This window comes from Patiria miniata, unplaced genomic scaffold (genome assembly GCF_015706575.1).
Source record: "Patiria miniata isolate m_02_andy unplaced genomic scaffold, ASM1570657v1 HiC_scaffold_30, whole genome shotgun sequence".
Classification (NCBI taxonomy): Eukaryota; Metazoa; Echinodermata; class Asteroidea; order Valvatida; family Asterinidae; genus Patiria; species Patiria miniata.
The window spans coordinates 8,371,353-8,387,696 of record NW_024037070.1 but is presented as its reverse complement, the minus strand read 5'-3'; the positions used below and the strand labels follow the sequence as shown (position 1 = coordinate 8,387,696).

At 38.7% G+C, this 16,344-nt stretch overlaps 1 protein-coding gene across 2 annotated transcripts in view; it reads right to left on the bottom strand.

The window, feature by feature from the left end:
* Positions 1 to 15,818, bottom strand: part of LOC119739282 (dynein heavy chain 5, axonemal-like) — a 38,898-nt gene extending 23,080 nt beyond the window's left edge. Inside the window, exon 1 of one of the 2 annotated variants that reach the window (XM_038214156.1) lies at positions 15,440 to 15,818. In XM_038214156.1, coding sequence (XP_038070084.1) covers positions 15,440 to 15,607 — 168 coding nt within the window. In that variant the 5' untranslated portion in view covers positions 15,608 to 15,818. Of the gene's footprint in view, positions 1 to 8,315; positions 8,417 to 15,439 lie in introns of those variants that run through there. The other variant, XM_038214157.1, reaches the window with a different exon arrangement.
* Positions 15,819 to 16,344: the final 526 nt, after the last annotated feature.

Below are 16,344 nucleotides of genomic sequence, written 5' to 3'. Positions count from 1 at the left end.
TTTTTTCCAACGCTGATCGGCCAATCAGCATTGGAAATTGATACAAAAATACCACTTTTCTTGAAAATGACAGTATACCAGGTGCCATGATTTTACAGGATGCTTTACACTGTCATTCACTAACAGTCCAGCAAGGTATTTCAAAATGATTTGGTAGTTTTATTTTTTGATGTTTGCAAATGCTGGATTATCCCTTTAACTTCGATTGTCAGAAAGGGAGAGTTGGGGGAGACCACTGGAAAGACATTCGAATGTCTTGGGGAGTCAGGTTGGTGAAATTATGGTTACTGTCCTTGCCTCCCAGCGCTATGGCCTGGGTTCGATTCCTACCCAGACCACTTACATTGTACCTGTACGGATTGGGTTTGCAGTCCCTACCTGATTCTGTGGGTTTTCCCCAGAATATTCTTCTAGTGTTTTCTTCCCGCCTCTATAACTATAATTTCTTCTCACTGCCTCCTCTCTGCAGATTTCTTCAATCTTTTGAGCTGGAATCCTTGGTTTCATTAAAATGTCGACAACACCCGACGCTCACGTGAAGACACAACGTGCCCATTCGGAATAACACAACTTGTGTGTACTTTTCGCGCTGTGTTCCATCCATATTGTCAATAAAATGCAAAAGTCAATTCTGATCATATGGTGAGAGAACACAAAGGCACCACCCTAAACTTGCCACTCAAATGTAGAGGAATACAATGCTCTGTGATTTCAATTACATTAAAAGGTTACAACAGATGTATGGTATGTACTTTGGTTGATGTATTAGTGACACTCAAATCTTGAGAGGGAATCAGATGCGCAATTTTCTCTAATGGAACATCAATCTCAAAGCTTTCAAATTATAAACTCAAAGAGCATTTTGGTGATTAAATTTTGGATGTCCAGGGCAGGAGACCCATTTTAATGGTTGATTTAATGAAAAAGTCAACATGGTGATCAATTGTGAAACTGCCATCACTTAAAAGGACGGTAAACAGTTTCAAGACACTGCCATGATTACTTGTCTAAATCTCCGTATAGGGACCTCCTATCTCATAGAGGAGCAAATCTAAAACAGGATGGTAAACACAATTAAAAGTGATTTTCCCGACGACATGCGCTTCATCATCAGGTATTAAAGCCGAACATCGTCGGCGGCAGCGATCACTTGTGGTCGAGTATGATCGTCTAACAAGCAGGCTTTCATTTGGGTCCCTGCGAACCCCGAGTGGCTGACATAGCCTGATCCTTGAGCCACATAATCAGCCACATACATAGCAGGAAAGTCCTGAGGTACCGTAACTCGACATCTTTGGAGCTGTTTTTTTTTCTTGCTCTTTTCTGAAGGCCCGTTTGCACTTTTCCTCCTGCTGTCGTGCTTGTTCAAAGTGTTCTATCCCTTCTTACAGTAACTACCTCCAGAGAGTCGCTCCAGTGCAGTGTCTCAGTAGTTAATACTACTTCACGAGAAGACGCTATTGCTTTGAGCAGATTCAGAATAAACCAACTTGTGCGTACTTTGCGGGCTGTGTCCCATCCATATTATCAATAAAATGTTAAAATCAATTCTGATGAGAGAACATAAAGGCACCACCCAAAACTTGCCACTCAAATGTAGAGGAATACAATATTTTGAATTTCAATTAAATTAAGAATAAAAAAAAGATGTATGGTACAGTATGTACTTTGGTTGATGTATTAGTGGCACTCAAATCTTCAGAGGGAATCAGATGCGCAATTTTCTCTAATGGAACATCAATCTCAAAGCTTTCAAATTATAAACTCAAAGAGCATTTTGGTGATTAAATTTTGGATGTCCAGGGCAGGAGACCTATTTTAATGGTTGATTTAATGAAAAAGTCAACAGGAGGATTAATTGTGAACCTGCCATCACTTGATAGGTTGGTAAACAGTTTCAAGACATTGCCATGATTACTTGTCACAATCTCCGTATAGGGACCTCCTATCTCATAGAGGAGCAAATCTAAAACAGGATGGTAAATACAATTAACATTGACTTTCCCGACGACATGCCCTTCATCATCAGGTATTAAAGCTGAACATCGTCAGGAGCGGTGATCACTAGTGAGCGAGTATGATCGTCTAACAATGGGATTGATTGTGAAACTGCCATCACTTGAAAGGACGGTAAACAGTTTAAGACATTGCCATGACTACTTGTCTTTATCTCCGTATAGGGACCTCCTATCTCATAGAGGAGCAAATCTAAAACAGGTTCGTAAACACAATTAATAGTGATTTTCCCGACGACATGCGCTTCATCATCAGGTATTAAAGCCGAACATCGTCGGCGGCAGCGATCACTTGTGGTCGAGTATGATCGTCTAACAACCAGGCTTTCATTTGGGTCCCTGCGAACCCCGAGTGGCTGACATAGCCTGATCCTTGAGCCACATATTCGGCCACATACATAGCAGGAAAGTCCTGAGGTACCGTAACTCGACATCTTTGGAGCTGTTGTTTTTTTTACTCGCTCTTTTCTGAGGGCCCGTTTGCACTTTTCCTCCTGCTGTCGTGCTTGTTCAAAGTGTTCTATCCCTTCGTACAGTAACTTCCTCCAGAGAGTCGCTCCAGTGCAGAGTCTCCCATGTGTTGACATCAATGTTACACTTCATGGTGTCCTTGAAGTGTTTCCTCTGTCCTCCGCTTGAACAGAGCCCCTCTCGAGGCTGACCAAAGACCACTTGTTTTTGGAAGGTGAAAGTCTGACAAACTGAGTATGTGGCCGACTGTCTCAGTTAGTTACAGATAGCCACGTCTTCGATGCTTGTGCTGTTCGCTTACTCCAGAATGCTGATGTTGGTTCGTCTCTCTTCCCACTTAATGCCTACGTGTACATAAAAGTTGGTGACAAAGACATTGCAGCTCAGAGGAGAGCAACTGGCAAGGCTGCAGCACAGACCCTGAGTCGTAAATTGCTAGAAACAAGCAGCAGCTTGAGACGGTAGCTCTCCAAAAGGTATCATGGCTTTGTCTGATAACATGTCTCATGTGGATACAAGTGATACTCCAGCAGTTCTTTCTCATGTCAGCATTATACTGAATTTTGTGTTGATTTCAACTTGGAATCCGTTTTGTTTGCTTGTTACCAATCGGATGACTACTATTCAACCATCCACTAAAGCTTTCATGTCGTCTCTCGCACTTTCAGATCTTGGCATGGGATTATTTGAACTTTTCCCATCGATAATCTGCAGATATGTAACATGTCCTTATTCGGTTAGAGACGCAAATTTCTTTCTTTTCAACGTATTCTTAATTGAGTGCATTCTGTCACTGCTGCTACTGACCATCGACCGGTACCTTGCCATTGCCCGGTGTCTGCACTACCCACGATTGGTGACACTCCGTCGAGCAGTGATTTCTATTATTTGCAGTTGGGTGATTGCTACACTATTTTCCACTTTAGTGCACATGGTAGTGCACATATACAACCAATTTTATGCTATAACCTTTATGAGAATGGGAATGATTTTACTGGTGTTGTTTACTATTGTGATTTTATACCTACACATTTTGTTGATTGCAAGACGACAGGCTCGACGCATTGCTCAAGAAAACCAAGTGGCACCACAAAGAGTCAGCTCCAAGTCTTTCACCACTGTGGCTATAACACTGGCATTTTTGTCTGTGTGCTGGATTCCTTATCTCACATGGATATTTCTTGGAATGACAGCCACACAAGTATCTGAGAGCACCAACGGGTTTCTCTTTGTTTTTGTTATAACCACCTTCTACATGACCTTCTGGTTGGATGGAATAATCTTACACATGCGGAACAGCGAGTTCAGGAAGGTTCTCTACAAGATAGTATCTGCTGGATTCCGTAAAGTCAGACAGAGATGTAAAGGCAACCAGGCTTAATCATGTCCAACTCTTCAGAGACAATGTTTTAGATATATCATCGCGTCAGTGAAACAACATCGTTCTCCATTCTGCAACAAAGTCGTATATCGAGCGAATACACTCTGTGCAACAAGGTTGTATCTCGCATATCGTGATGTCCATTGACTTTGTGTGTACATTCCAGTTATTTCAAGCAAGATACGACATTTGACACTGAAGATCAGGTTCCACGTACATGACATCACATGCCATTTAAGGAGATACAATGTACGTCCTCGTTGCACGATATGACGATATAAGCCAGTCTGGGCAGATCAATCACCGCACTCTTTCGCAGACACTACACATAGAAGAAATACATTTTAGCTCTAGGGGCGAGATTTTTCGTCTTTCATTTATCATTTTTAAGATTTTTTTAAAAGAACTTTTTTCTTCGATGCTTTAAATTGGAACAAAATTTCACAATCGAGATGGTTTCCTTTTGAAGGAAATTATGTGAATATGCTAACATACTTCTTTGTGCTTACGTTGGAAACACTGTACCGAACTTTCATTCAAAGAAATGTTAATAACAGTTGTCATTAATGTCCATACTTATAATGTCTGATTGACAGAACTCTGCAAACAATGTTTTTCTCCTATGAAATTAAGGCTGCTTGATCTCTTAGAACTAGTTTCTTGCACTCATACTTCAATAAATTTAACCTTGGCTGGTTACCGTACATTGTAAATTTTCAAAGTAATAGACCTTTCTGCATTAACGCGGAGTCAGCTAGAGCAATGGTTTTATATCGCTAGGCTAGGCAATGAGTAACCCTTCGTGTATTGTAATTAATTGTAATTGGCAAACAAAATTCCCTGAGACACATGTACAATTGGTCTATTATTTCGAGAAATGTTGCTCTGTATCACAGACTACAAAATGTGAGACAAACACTTCTTTAAAGAAGATTTTACTACTACCATTAGGTAGTTCCTCACAAATTTCAATCATTAATGGACGGGCTACTATGACAGCAACTTCACACCTATTATCCAACTAAACAAACAAACAAAGGCTGTCACCAAGCGACAGGAAGCCAATATGACAGCCCATTTCATAATCTGGGGCAGAGTCCCCACATTGTATGCACACACACTTAACCTGTTTGCTGTCATATTTATGGACTGCGGGATTTTGAAGCCTGCAGGGATAAATGTTGATTCAATTGACTTTATGACAAGTCCGGACAATGCACATAACGTGTACATTAGTTTCTGTTCTAAACGCATGTAACTTTGATATCTTGTGATAGGTGCATAGTGCGTTCTAAAAGCTGAATTAGAAAGTGCCCAAAGTACATGTGTGGTGTTTGTGTGAAATTAAAAGTATGCCTAAGTATGCACTGTAATTACATATTCTAAAGTAAGTTACTTTGATGTTTTGGGCAAGTTCCTTGGTGTCAGATGTACAGTTTGGACTATTCAATAGTGTGCATAATTATAATTATGAATAATCATAAAGTGGAATTTAATTTCTGATAAAAGGTATGAGTTGATTCAGGTTTGAGTTGATTGTAACTAATAGTTACTACAATGATGTGGAGAGGAATGATTCATCCATCTTTAGGTCCCTATTGCTGTTGTAGAAATTGGCTCAAAATGCCATGATGTCAGACTAGACAATTTTATCAATTTTTGAGTGTATCATCCATTTTTACATATCAAAAACTCTATCTGATGTGTTTAGACCTGTAGTAATCTTTTTCCTATTTGTAGTTTCATCACATTCTAACAAATACATTTTGTGTCAAAACATGTTTTTGGTTGATTGTGACTTAAAGAAATATATGGCATTGATGGGTGTTGGACATACATTTATTGGTGTCGGACCTACATGTACATGTAGGTGTCTGAAATTACATTACAAACTAGGAAATGATCCGTTTGTTATGATGTTTTTCTTTTACAAAAAAAAAAGTTTCGGCATAAATTATGGCCACTTCTCTTGGCCTTAAAAGCAAAAACTCACAATAACACTTGCATTTTGCATATTAAATGTGTAAAAACAAGGTACCAAAAATGAATACCTTACATAATTTATCACCAAAACAGTTTTTTTGGACCAAAAAATTATCTACATCCCATCTCGCTAATTTGACACCACATTTGAGGTTATGATGCTTGTATTTCTGACAATTTAACAGAAATTCCGATTTTCACCTTTACTTTCGAGTGGAATTGCCCTTTGAGAAATTAATTTCACTTCATACAGATGTACGTATATGTATGTACTTTCTACATTCTTCCATCTGTTCCAATCCACAGCCCCCTCCGCACAAAAATATACAACCCGATCAATCAAATTTGGTCTTGTTTGATATTCTTGTCAGTATATTGAAACAAATGTCTTCAATTAGGGAAAGCTTTCAGGGAAAACATGGATGTGTCTTTTCATAGGCCATACTTTCAGAGGAGAATCTACATGTAAAAATGTAGTACAGAGCCTGCTACACAAAACCAAGCCATCAATAGTACAGTTTGACATTTCAAGCTGTCAACATCTGTAAGTCAGAAAGGGTAACAGATGGTGTGTACATGGAAACATTTTGTGGTTTCTATTTTAAGGGTTTGACAATTTGTTTAAAAATCTTTCTGTCAAGGAAACCTAAGGACCTCTGGAACTGCCATCCGACATGTTGAAATCCTGCCATTATATCTCTGGATGACGACATATTACAGGCAAGATGATGACATTCTGAGATAATTTATCACGGGATGACGACATCCTGAAAGTACGATGACGACGCCCACCTACAAGATGCATTCTGAAATGAAGTATCTCAGGATGTCGACATCCTAGTCTAAGGATGTTGTCATCCTGTGATAAATCATCTCAGGATGCTGTCATCCTGTTTTCAAGATGTCATCGTCTTGCCTGAATGTGTTGTTATCCTGAGATAAAATTTGTCAGGATCTCGACAAGACGGATGACACTTCCAAAGCTCCGTAGAAACCGATTTGATAAAAGAAACCATCCATGGAATTGTAAGAACCAAATTATTGAACAAAATCTCACACTGATGCTCTTTGTAATGTTTGTACTTTTAGTTAGAGTTCTCTTTTAACTCCCTTTTAACATTAATCAATGGTCTTTCGTGTATGCTGCGACAGGCTGCAGTACGTCGACCGGCTCGACCCATAGTCGACCCAAGACCATTAGCTTTTTACTATTAATGACAAAAAGCGCTTGACGTGAAACACAACAAGGCAATATTGTGCACAATAACACAGTCCAGTAGATGGATGGTGATGTGAAGAGATTCACATCACCCTAATTGCGTCCTCCAGTAATATTTTCAGAAACAAGATTACCCAACCCTGCAGGCCGCACAGGAACTCAATACATTTCCAAATAAGTGTTTTTTTTGTTTCAGATCGTGCACCCAGTACTCAGGTTTTGTGCACCAAACTCTTTGGTATAACGTACATGCAGTTGTGCATGTGTATTTTCTTCAAGGAACGTCTCTCTTATTCTTTTATTCTTTTACCCGCTTCACATCCTAAGGGTTGGGACAACTGCACTGGTAATTTACCCGCTTTGAAGGAAATCTTTTATTTACGGTTGCTTCTGGCAAATTATGACAAGTGTTTTGAAGACCCCCTCCACGATGCCATTAGCATTGAGACCCACACAACCAGCGATGCACTTTAAAAAGAATGTTCCATAGTGTGAAGTGTCAACAGCCGTGTTGGGGACATGTAAGTGTATGTGTGCACTTTTCTCTGCCAACTAGCGTTTCTGAATAGTTGTCACGGAACCTTTTCAAAAAGGAAGAAAAGGATCTTTGTGAGTGTGTCAAGGCAACATGTCGAGATGTATTGGCCACCATGCTCTCTGTCAAAGCAAATTAGGCCTAAGTTCCAAGATTTTTACTGAGTGGACTGTGTTTTCATTTTACATGGATAGAAACAAAAACAAAATGGAAGACATGGCCGCAAAAAGAACAATTTACAGAACCACTACAATTTAGTGAAGCTTTTTTGAAAATTTCAAAACCTTTTCTAGAAATGAAAGATGTGGCTTCAAATCTTTACACGTAAGTTTGTATAAAGTTACATGTAATCACAGCGAAGATTTTATAACACGTAATAAATTTCATTACCTTTCACTCTGAGTCATGCCTTTCACATTCAATAAGTGACTAAACTAATTACTCACTAATCAGTAACTAATTAATGTCTACACCAACGTAGAATTCAATTACGCCATATCTCTCTAGTAATTGAACAATTTGACAATCCGTGTTAAAGACTTTGTTCTAAGCCTCATTTTTCCGAGGTGAATCTTTGGAATCTGAAAGCCACAAAAATAATCTTAACTTGTAGAAACTATGGAGTCAGTTCTCAACCATATTTTGTCAACAAGTCAGATTGTAAAGACATTTGCTTTTAAAAAAACTATTAAGAATGAATTGCAACTTTACATTTTTCTTAATCCTGTCTGTGTTCATCAGCGCCATCGCTTGAGCAAAGGAAGCCATCTCCTTGACGATGTTTCATCCACGTATCCAAGGCAACGGAGCATGAAGAAAACACACACGTACCGGTATGTATGCACCAGTGGCTAAGGAAACACAGCCAGTCTGGCCGTCTCCAAGCGAAAGATCCGATTTCTGGATTTGGTTTCTTGGCGATGTCAGGTATGCCTGGCTTGGCGGCGTGTTATTCTAATCTTCCCTCTTCACAGACTATTGCCAGCTTCGGGGGTAAACACTGTGCCCCGTTGTGTGTGCTCTTGCTAAATATTAACACTAGCCACTCGGCAGGCCTCTTATTAACATGCAAAGCTGTCACAAAGCCAGGCTAAGACGTCACGAGGAACGGACAAAGGCAATCACCGACTGAACGGTCAGAAAACTTCTGTGAGTGGCTGCAAAACCGGACCAAACCATCACGGACTATAAACACCGACTTTGACAAACAGAAGCGGTCAACTGAGCCATTTCACAAAGTGGATGTGTAATTCCTTTATGTAAGATTAGAGTCAAGCGTTGCCCCAGAACACTTTAATTATCACAATTCAATCGGTTTTAAAATGGCAGTGCCGTATTTTTTATCGAGTGAGGTCTGATCCAAAGTCTGTTGCTAAGGAATAGTTTTCTAAGAGGCCTGTCTTCACTTGGCTAATGATTAACAACTTTGCAACGATTTCAAGCATCTTGGCATGAATTTTTTTGGGGGGGAGGTAATAATATCACATTATTGGTTAATAATTCCACAGGCACTTTAGTACACATAACCCTGCAAAAAAAACACTGAAATTCTTGCAGCTTTCTCGAAAATTGATATTTTCATGAAGAATGAGCCATTCTGGCTAGTGCTACACATACATGTAGCTCTATTGACTTTTTGGAGCAGGGTTAATGTTGCATTACATTTACAGCTAATACCGGTATTTGCTTCACACAGAATTTCACTCAGTAGCTTGGTTACCAGTGTCGCAGACCGCACCCTTGCATCGCTCTACCGTGATTACGATAGTACAAATTTAGCCTATTAGCTAATAAATTAACTCAGACAATACAAGGAATCGATTTAACGCGTCTTATGAACAACCGGCTACAAAAATTTCATGGTAGTTATAATGCTAGTCACCATTAGTAAATTTGCTAAGTCAAGTGTATTACAATTTGCTTAAAGTGTATGCATTTCATAAGCATTTTTTTTCTGCTTACTGCATACTACTTTTATGAATAGCCCTGAGGTATAACATGCATTCATTCATAAATACCTCAAACAGTTACCCATTCCTATTGGTTGAGAGTTCATCACATGGGTGGTTTTAAACGGTTGATATAACACCGATTGGTTTCAGACACTTTTTTGCGGTGTCACATGAAATTTGGACTCCTATGAAACCTGGTCCCTTTTAGTTTTTACCCTTTTATTGGTTGAACCCTCACATGTGACCAGTCAGTCTCTTAATTATCTCCACTAATAGGCATGAGCAATACTACCAATGATTCCGCATTTGAGTCTTAAATTCACACTACACCGGCACCACTGCCTTCTGTGCCACACTGTGCAGTATGCGCCACGCGTGCGCCAATCTCCATATAAGGAGATTTTTACTACAACTAGCGCGAGGCACATACCATAAAAACAACTCAGGCCATAAACAGACTTGTTTAAAACCAACCAATCACATATTCATTCCCTTAATATTCAACGTTAATCTCAGTAGCAGCCTGACACCTCAACCCAAGTTGAACATTTATGCACAGGAGCAGATTTTTTTCTCTTTTCAATCCTGTTTTTTTTTTAATTAATGACAATGACAAAGTTACGGACGGAAAATTGCGTGCAAATACGGTTTGATGGACCAACTAATTGCACCACCTGTCCCAGTGTCTCCAGCAAGTATCCCTCTACTCTGTCACCATGGCAACCAAACATGTCAAAAATGACAGCCACCCACTGCTGTTTAAAAATTAATTGTTGAGACCGAATGCTTCGCCAATAGTGAGTTAAAGATTCATGATAAAATTGATCAGAGGCGTCGGTTCAGTTGTGAAATGTGTGGAGGGTGGCGCTGCACATGTTACAAAAACATGGACCGAGAACATTCAAATTGAACATGAATCGCATGGCAGTGTAACTTACATAGTTTGGATCAGACAAGAAATACTATCATTTGACATGAATCATACAATGTTTCAGCAGTGATTTCTACGAGAATGCATAATTTATAAACACTCTTGGCCCTATCCCAACATTTATCCAAACTACCCCAAAATGAATTTGGGTATGCACTTCAACTTGTCTTTTGAAACAAAATATTAAGAACACGCACTGAGACATCCTGATGCCAAGACTTTTTTGTAATTTTCAAATTTAGGGCTAACAAAATGGAAAAATATTTTCTCAGGGGAAATAAATTTCATGACAGGCATTCTTTTTATCACTGCTGTCAGTGCACTATTTTAAGTGCAATGGATATACAGTCTGTTGTCTTCATTTGAAATGTCAGCAATTAATTATTCACAAATTGCAACGTTCAAGTGGGATTTTATGCGGCGAAGATGACAAGCAATCTGCCAATGTATGCCTTCACCGATTTGCCTAAATGCCATATGTACATGTACATGTAGATCAGCACCACACTGGTTCATACTTCAGATAACCATGAAAAGAACAAAATTACTCTCTTTACAAATTCACACTCACGTAATCCTTTATAACCAAGTTGTACCAGGATCTAATCCACAATCTAGAAGTAAATTATATTCCCACACAAACATCCACATGTACGGGTAAAAGCCATTTCACACTAGAGCCTCTCAACCCGGGTTGAACTCAACCCTGGGCAAACCCAGTGCCGCCCCGGGTTGAGTTTTTGATTTTTCAACCCCGCGTTCCACCCTGCATCGTTTCACACTAGTTTCATGCAAACCGAGCTTATTTCGCTCGGTTACTGTTTTGAACTTTGTCAAGAGTTTCAACCAAGGTTAAAAATCTCAACTCTAGTCTGTAGCAGGGTTGAGTTCAACCCGGGTCGAACTTAATCTCAGGGTTGATGCAGGGTTGAACATTTTCAAGTGTGAAACCCTGCATGTTTTCTACCTTGCGTCAACCCCCCATCAACCCTGAGATTTGTCTAGTGTGACTCAGCAAAAGTACCCCTACATTTTCCAAGTGATAGTTTGTTGCCTAAAGCATTGGAATGAACTGGTGAAGAAGATAGCGCGCCATGTAATCCTACAAGATAGCGTGGGTTTTTAAGCTGATGTTAAAATAGTTAAGTACATGTGGAACCGGACAACCAGTATCCTGGGTTACCAACAACAAAACGTAATAGGCTTTGGCTGAGATTGATTGCACATAACATACATGCGCAGGGACTGTTGACAAAAAAAACATGTAATCGATGCAGCCTTTCTGATAAAGACTTAAAATTTGTTTTCATGCTTTTGTAAAAATCAGTGTTCTTCAAGTACAGTGTATTAATATGATAGTAAGATTTGCATCCTCACTCACCGAACAAAAAAAAACAACAAGAGAAGCTTGGTTGGAAGATTAAACAACTTAGCTGCTTTGAAAATTAGTTTTGATTCCAGTAATTCAAATTAAAATACAGTCAAATCAAATCAAAGTTCAGACTTTAAAAATGCTGAAGCCTCTCACAGAAAAAAAGGAGAAAAATATTTCTCTCCCAAAACATACCTCACGGACCGCATGTATGTTAACTTCACACACAGAAAACTTCTTCATCCTGAGACGATTTCAACTGATTCACGTCAAAACTTGGCTGCATCCACCAAAAAAATTTGTCTTTAACACACTGATCATCAACACAGAAATAGACACAGTGTTCCGATACAGCAAACTCTTGCTGTGAAAGATCCTGGCCGAATGAAACAAAGGCCGGTCCACACAGGACAAAGTACCTCAGGATAATTGCCAACTTCTCACTTTACCCAACCAACCAACAACAAGGGGATCAGTGTTTTATGCCTGACTGAATTTTCAGCCAAGTGGTCAATTAATAATGCTTAATGTACCTTGAGCATGTTGCCATGGATGAAAGGTGAACGAGGGTAACGAACACGACATGGGTAGACATAACCAAACACAAATTTTCTACTTCTACAGAGAAACTGAATGGGTACACGTACGTCTGTGAAGGGCAAAACCTGAGAATTGATTAACATGTATGTCTCTGTAAATAATGCAATAACAAGTCAATTAAAAGTTGCTTGAGCTTTGTATTTCAATAAAAGTGTTTAAAATTACAGATTTTTTTTCATTTCCAACATGTTAAAAGCTTACTTAGAGCGCTGTCATTTAAATCCATATGTTGCAGTCACATTCAAGTCAGCTCCAATGTTAATGTTACATATTATTGCTACAAATAATGTGGATCAATTTGAATCACTGCGCGGTAGAATGTGGACATACATGTAGGTAGCATGTTATTTTGCACTGGATTGCGATGTTCAACCCAGGTCATGAACAATGTAAACATTCTTGGGATTTTGAAGGTAGTGCAATAGAACCTACAGGAAAGTTGGCTAGGTCACAAGAACCAATTTCAAAAGTTCTCACTAAGTAAAATTAAATATTATAGATTTGACAAATACAATGTATCAATATTTAGGCTACTCAATATGGTTGGATTCTAAGGACAATGTCTATGGGAAACCAATTCCACTTTCTCACACAAAAATGTACAAATAACAAAATTGTAGTTTTTCTGTTTTGAGTGTTCTCTAAAATCAAAAAAAATTGAAACTGATATTTATTATGACAACTTTATTTAAAATTCTTTCCACTGGAAATGGGAAAAGAAGGTTAAACAGTCTGGGAAAGTGAGTGGTCATGATTTTTGTGGGTTTTTTTTTAAGAATATGCTGCAGGGATAGCTTCAATGGAAGAAATGTATGTCACCCAACTTTCTCAGAAAAAGTTCAGACAACACTAAGCTCCAGAAGATTCTTAACAAGGGATTTGTTCCTAAGGATGCTTAACATACAAATAGGAAGATGCTGGAACCTCATCTCAAGACTTGTTGGATGAGATTATCTGTGCCCAAATTCTGTCAGGGATTACATGACAGGATTTAAAATCTCAAATCCTTAGGAGTGCATCACAAGGATACATGTGTAGCATCGTGCATTGTGCATTATGCTGAATGACAGGTAAACCGTATTTGCTTCCACAGGTGCGCAACAAGCCCTACAAATTTAGAAATGAACAATTTCAAACTGAGCCAAAAAGGTGAAAACCTGTTCACTTATTTTTTCAATCCTACATACATTTACCTGAAATCTGTTAAAAATGGAAGCTCGTTATACAAAACATGCAAAGTACATTGCTACCACCACAATGCTATGAACAGGAAAAAAATACAACGTAGACTGCTTTGGCCTAATGATATAATTTTGAAATTGCTGGCATTTTCGAATATCCTGTCAAATGCAGTTTTGAGTAATCGAATACTAAATTATTTGAAATGGACAGCCCTAAAACTTGCTAAATTGGAATGAAGAAACTTTCTACTGAACCAGCCATGTCAGCTCAAATGAAAGCCACGCTGATTTTCACCACTTGCAAACATGCCATAGCTAGACCTTTATTTATTTAAGGTTTTTTTTTTAGTATAAATAGATATTGTTACCGGTCACAGTTCACTTGTAAAGGTGTAAAGTCTCCAGTTGCATTTTGCCAATCACAGGAGCTTCCAAATGCTGTAAATATTAGTAAACACTTTTGACTGAAAAGTCGACAACAATAAATATCCTTTATTTCCGACCATTCTTTTTAGTTGACGATGAGCTCCAGTGTCAAATTTAAAATTCTATCTGTGTGGGGACCTCTTTATGTGACTGCAATGGTTTGCTTTCAAATGGCACTTTCGAACCGGTTTTGTGGAACATAATCTTGTTTATTATTATCGGATGTAATACTATCAAAACAACGCTTGTTGAGGAAGTAACTGAATAATGAACATTTACGTGCAACTTAAAGGGAACCGCAAGTCCGTGCTCCGTCGTGTCCGATGTAAACAACCAGGTTTCTCGGGAACGGTAGGATATTAGGTTGGCTTCCTTTCCATTAGATGTTTGAAATTGGATAAGTAAACAATCCAAAACATTTTCGGGGATTTCAGGACCTAGAGCCCCTTTAAAGATCATCACATTTTTATTTACGAATTAGGCGAAGTAAAAAAAAAAACATGTTTAGCGTCCCCGCCCGCTTCCTTTTTAGAGGCCGCCTCCTTTTTTTTTTTTTTTTTTTTTTTTTTTAAAAGACAAAAATTGATAAATTTTAACGATCTCTGACGAAAGAAATCGTATTTTTAGACTTTTATACCGTGTATAAAGCTGTGGAAATAGTCAATGAGTCCAAGTGGCGGCCATTTTGAAAAAAGCTGGTAACCATCTTGAAAAATAGCCCGGCCGCGTTGCCTTGAAAAATGTGTCGGGCGGCCATTTTGAAAAGAAAAAAAAAAAAAAAAAGGGCCTCCTCCTTCCTTTTTGTCAAAGAGGCAGGACGCTAAACATGTTTTTTTTTTATTTTGCCTTATCTTTGGAGTTTGGTGTTTTCTTGTGCAATAATTTTACAAAAGAGGAGAAAATATCTGAAGACAATGCAGAATAACACAAATTTTACCAAATACTACTCACTGCAACATTCATTATTTTAGTTAATTATGCCACTCTCCAAGCCTCTTAGTTATACTTCCTTGAGGAGTTCTGAAGAGGATAACCACCAAGTACCAAGTACCAAGTACATGCAACAATGACACAGACAGTCAAGAATAACATAATTATCTTTCAATGCCAACAATTTAAAAAACCTCCACGTAAAATTTCTGTTTAATGTAACAAGTTTTAATATCTAGTACAATATATACAGGCCCTATGTTAACTGAATATTGAAGCCAAACATCCTCTAAAAAGTATAATTTCTAATAAAAAAATATATATATAAAAAACACCCCAAAAAAAGCAAACCAGACAGGCATAATTAATAATACAAAAAGTTCCATAAAAGCGTTTTGGCAGTTCGTTATTAGTTAAATAACTTCTTTCTCAAGACTACAAACCTGTCTTTCCTTGAGATTTTCCCCCGGTGCCAACGCCGCCAGACGAGATTTATTCTTCGGGTCGGCGCTGCCAGGATTCCGCTTGGCTGTCGCCTTCACGCGGTGATGTCCCGGCGGCCCGGCAGTCGGCCCGTTGGCCGCGGTCTTCCCCGCTTCAACATCGGCCATTTAGAGGCCCAAAATACACCTAAGACAAAAGACTTCACGACTCTCCGACTAGCTTAGAGTCTCCTCTACATTGACAAGTTCTACTCTCTGCAACTGTGCTCGATAAATGTCATTTCATACGGCATTACGAAGTTATTTTGTTTTGGTAAGTTTTACGTTAAAAGAGGAAACGGCAGCCATTTTGACCAGATTGTGTGTACAACATCACCTATGAGACGACATTGATTTGCATAAGCTCGGGCGATACCAATTTTATATGGGGGATTTCTGAAGGGGACTGTTAAATTCGAACTCTGTCGCGAATAAGTTCAAAATGTACAAGGCACTATTAACGCATTTCCCTTTCAAATTTCATTCATTTAAAGTATGAAAGTCTCATAGATACAACAAAATATAATTTTTAAAGACTGATTTGTGAAAACATCAGGTGCACTCAATATAATTGATTGGTTCCCACCTGCTGAGAATCAACGAGTCTACGTATTCAACTTTGCCAACAGGTACTTCTAAAGCGCAGACTAGCTATACGTCGCACCTGTGGTCGGGGCGAAAATAAATGATTGATCCATTGTGTGGATTTTATTGATCTGTGTCTGTTAATATTTAATACTATAAACGTGCGAGAAAATGTTGTTTGTATAATAAGCTGAACACATGCACAAAGATCCCCAAGAAAATGTCTTACTTAAATGTAATCATTTGCCAGGAGAAAAGTGCAATCCGTGTCGCTACCCACT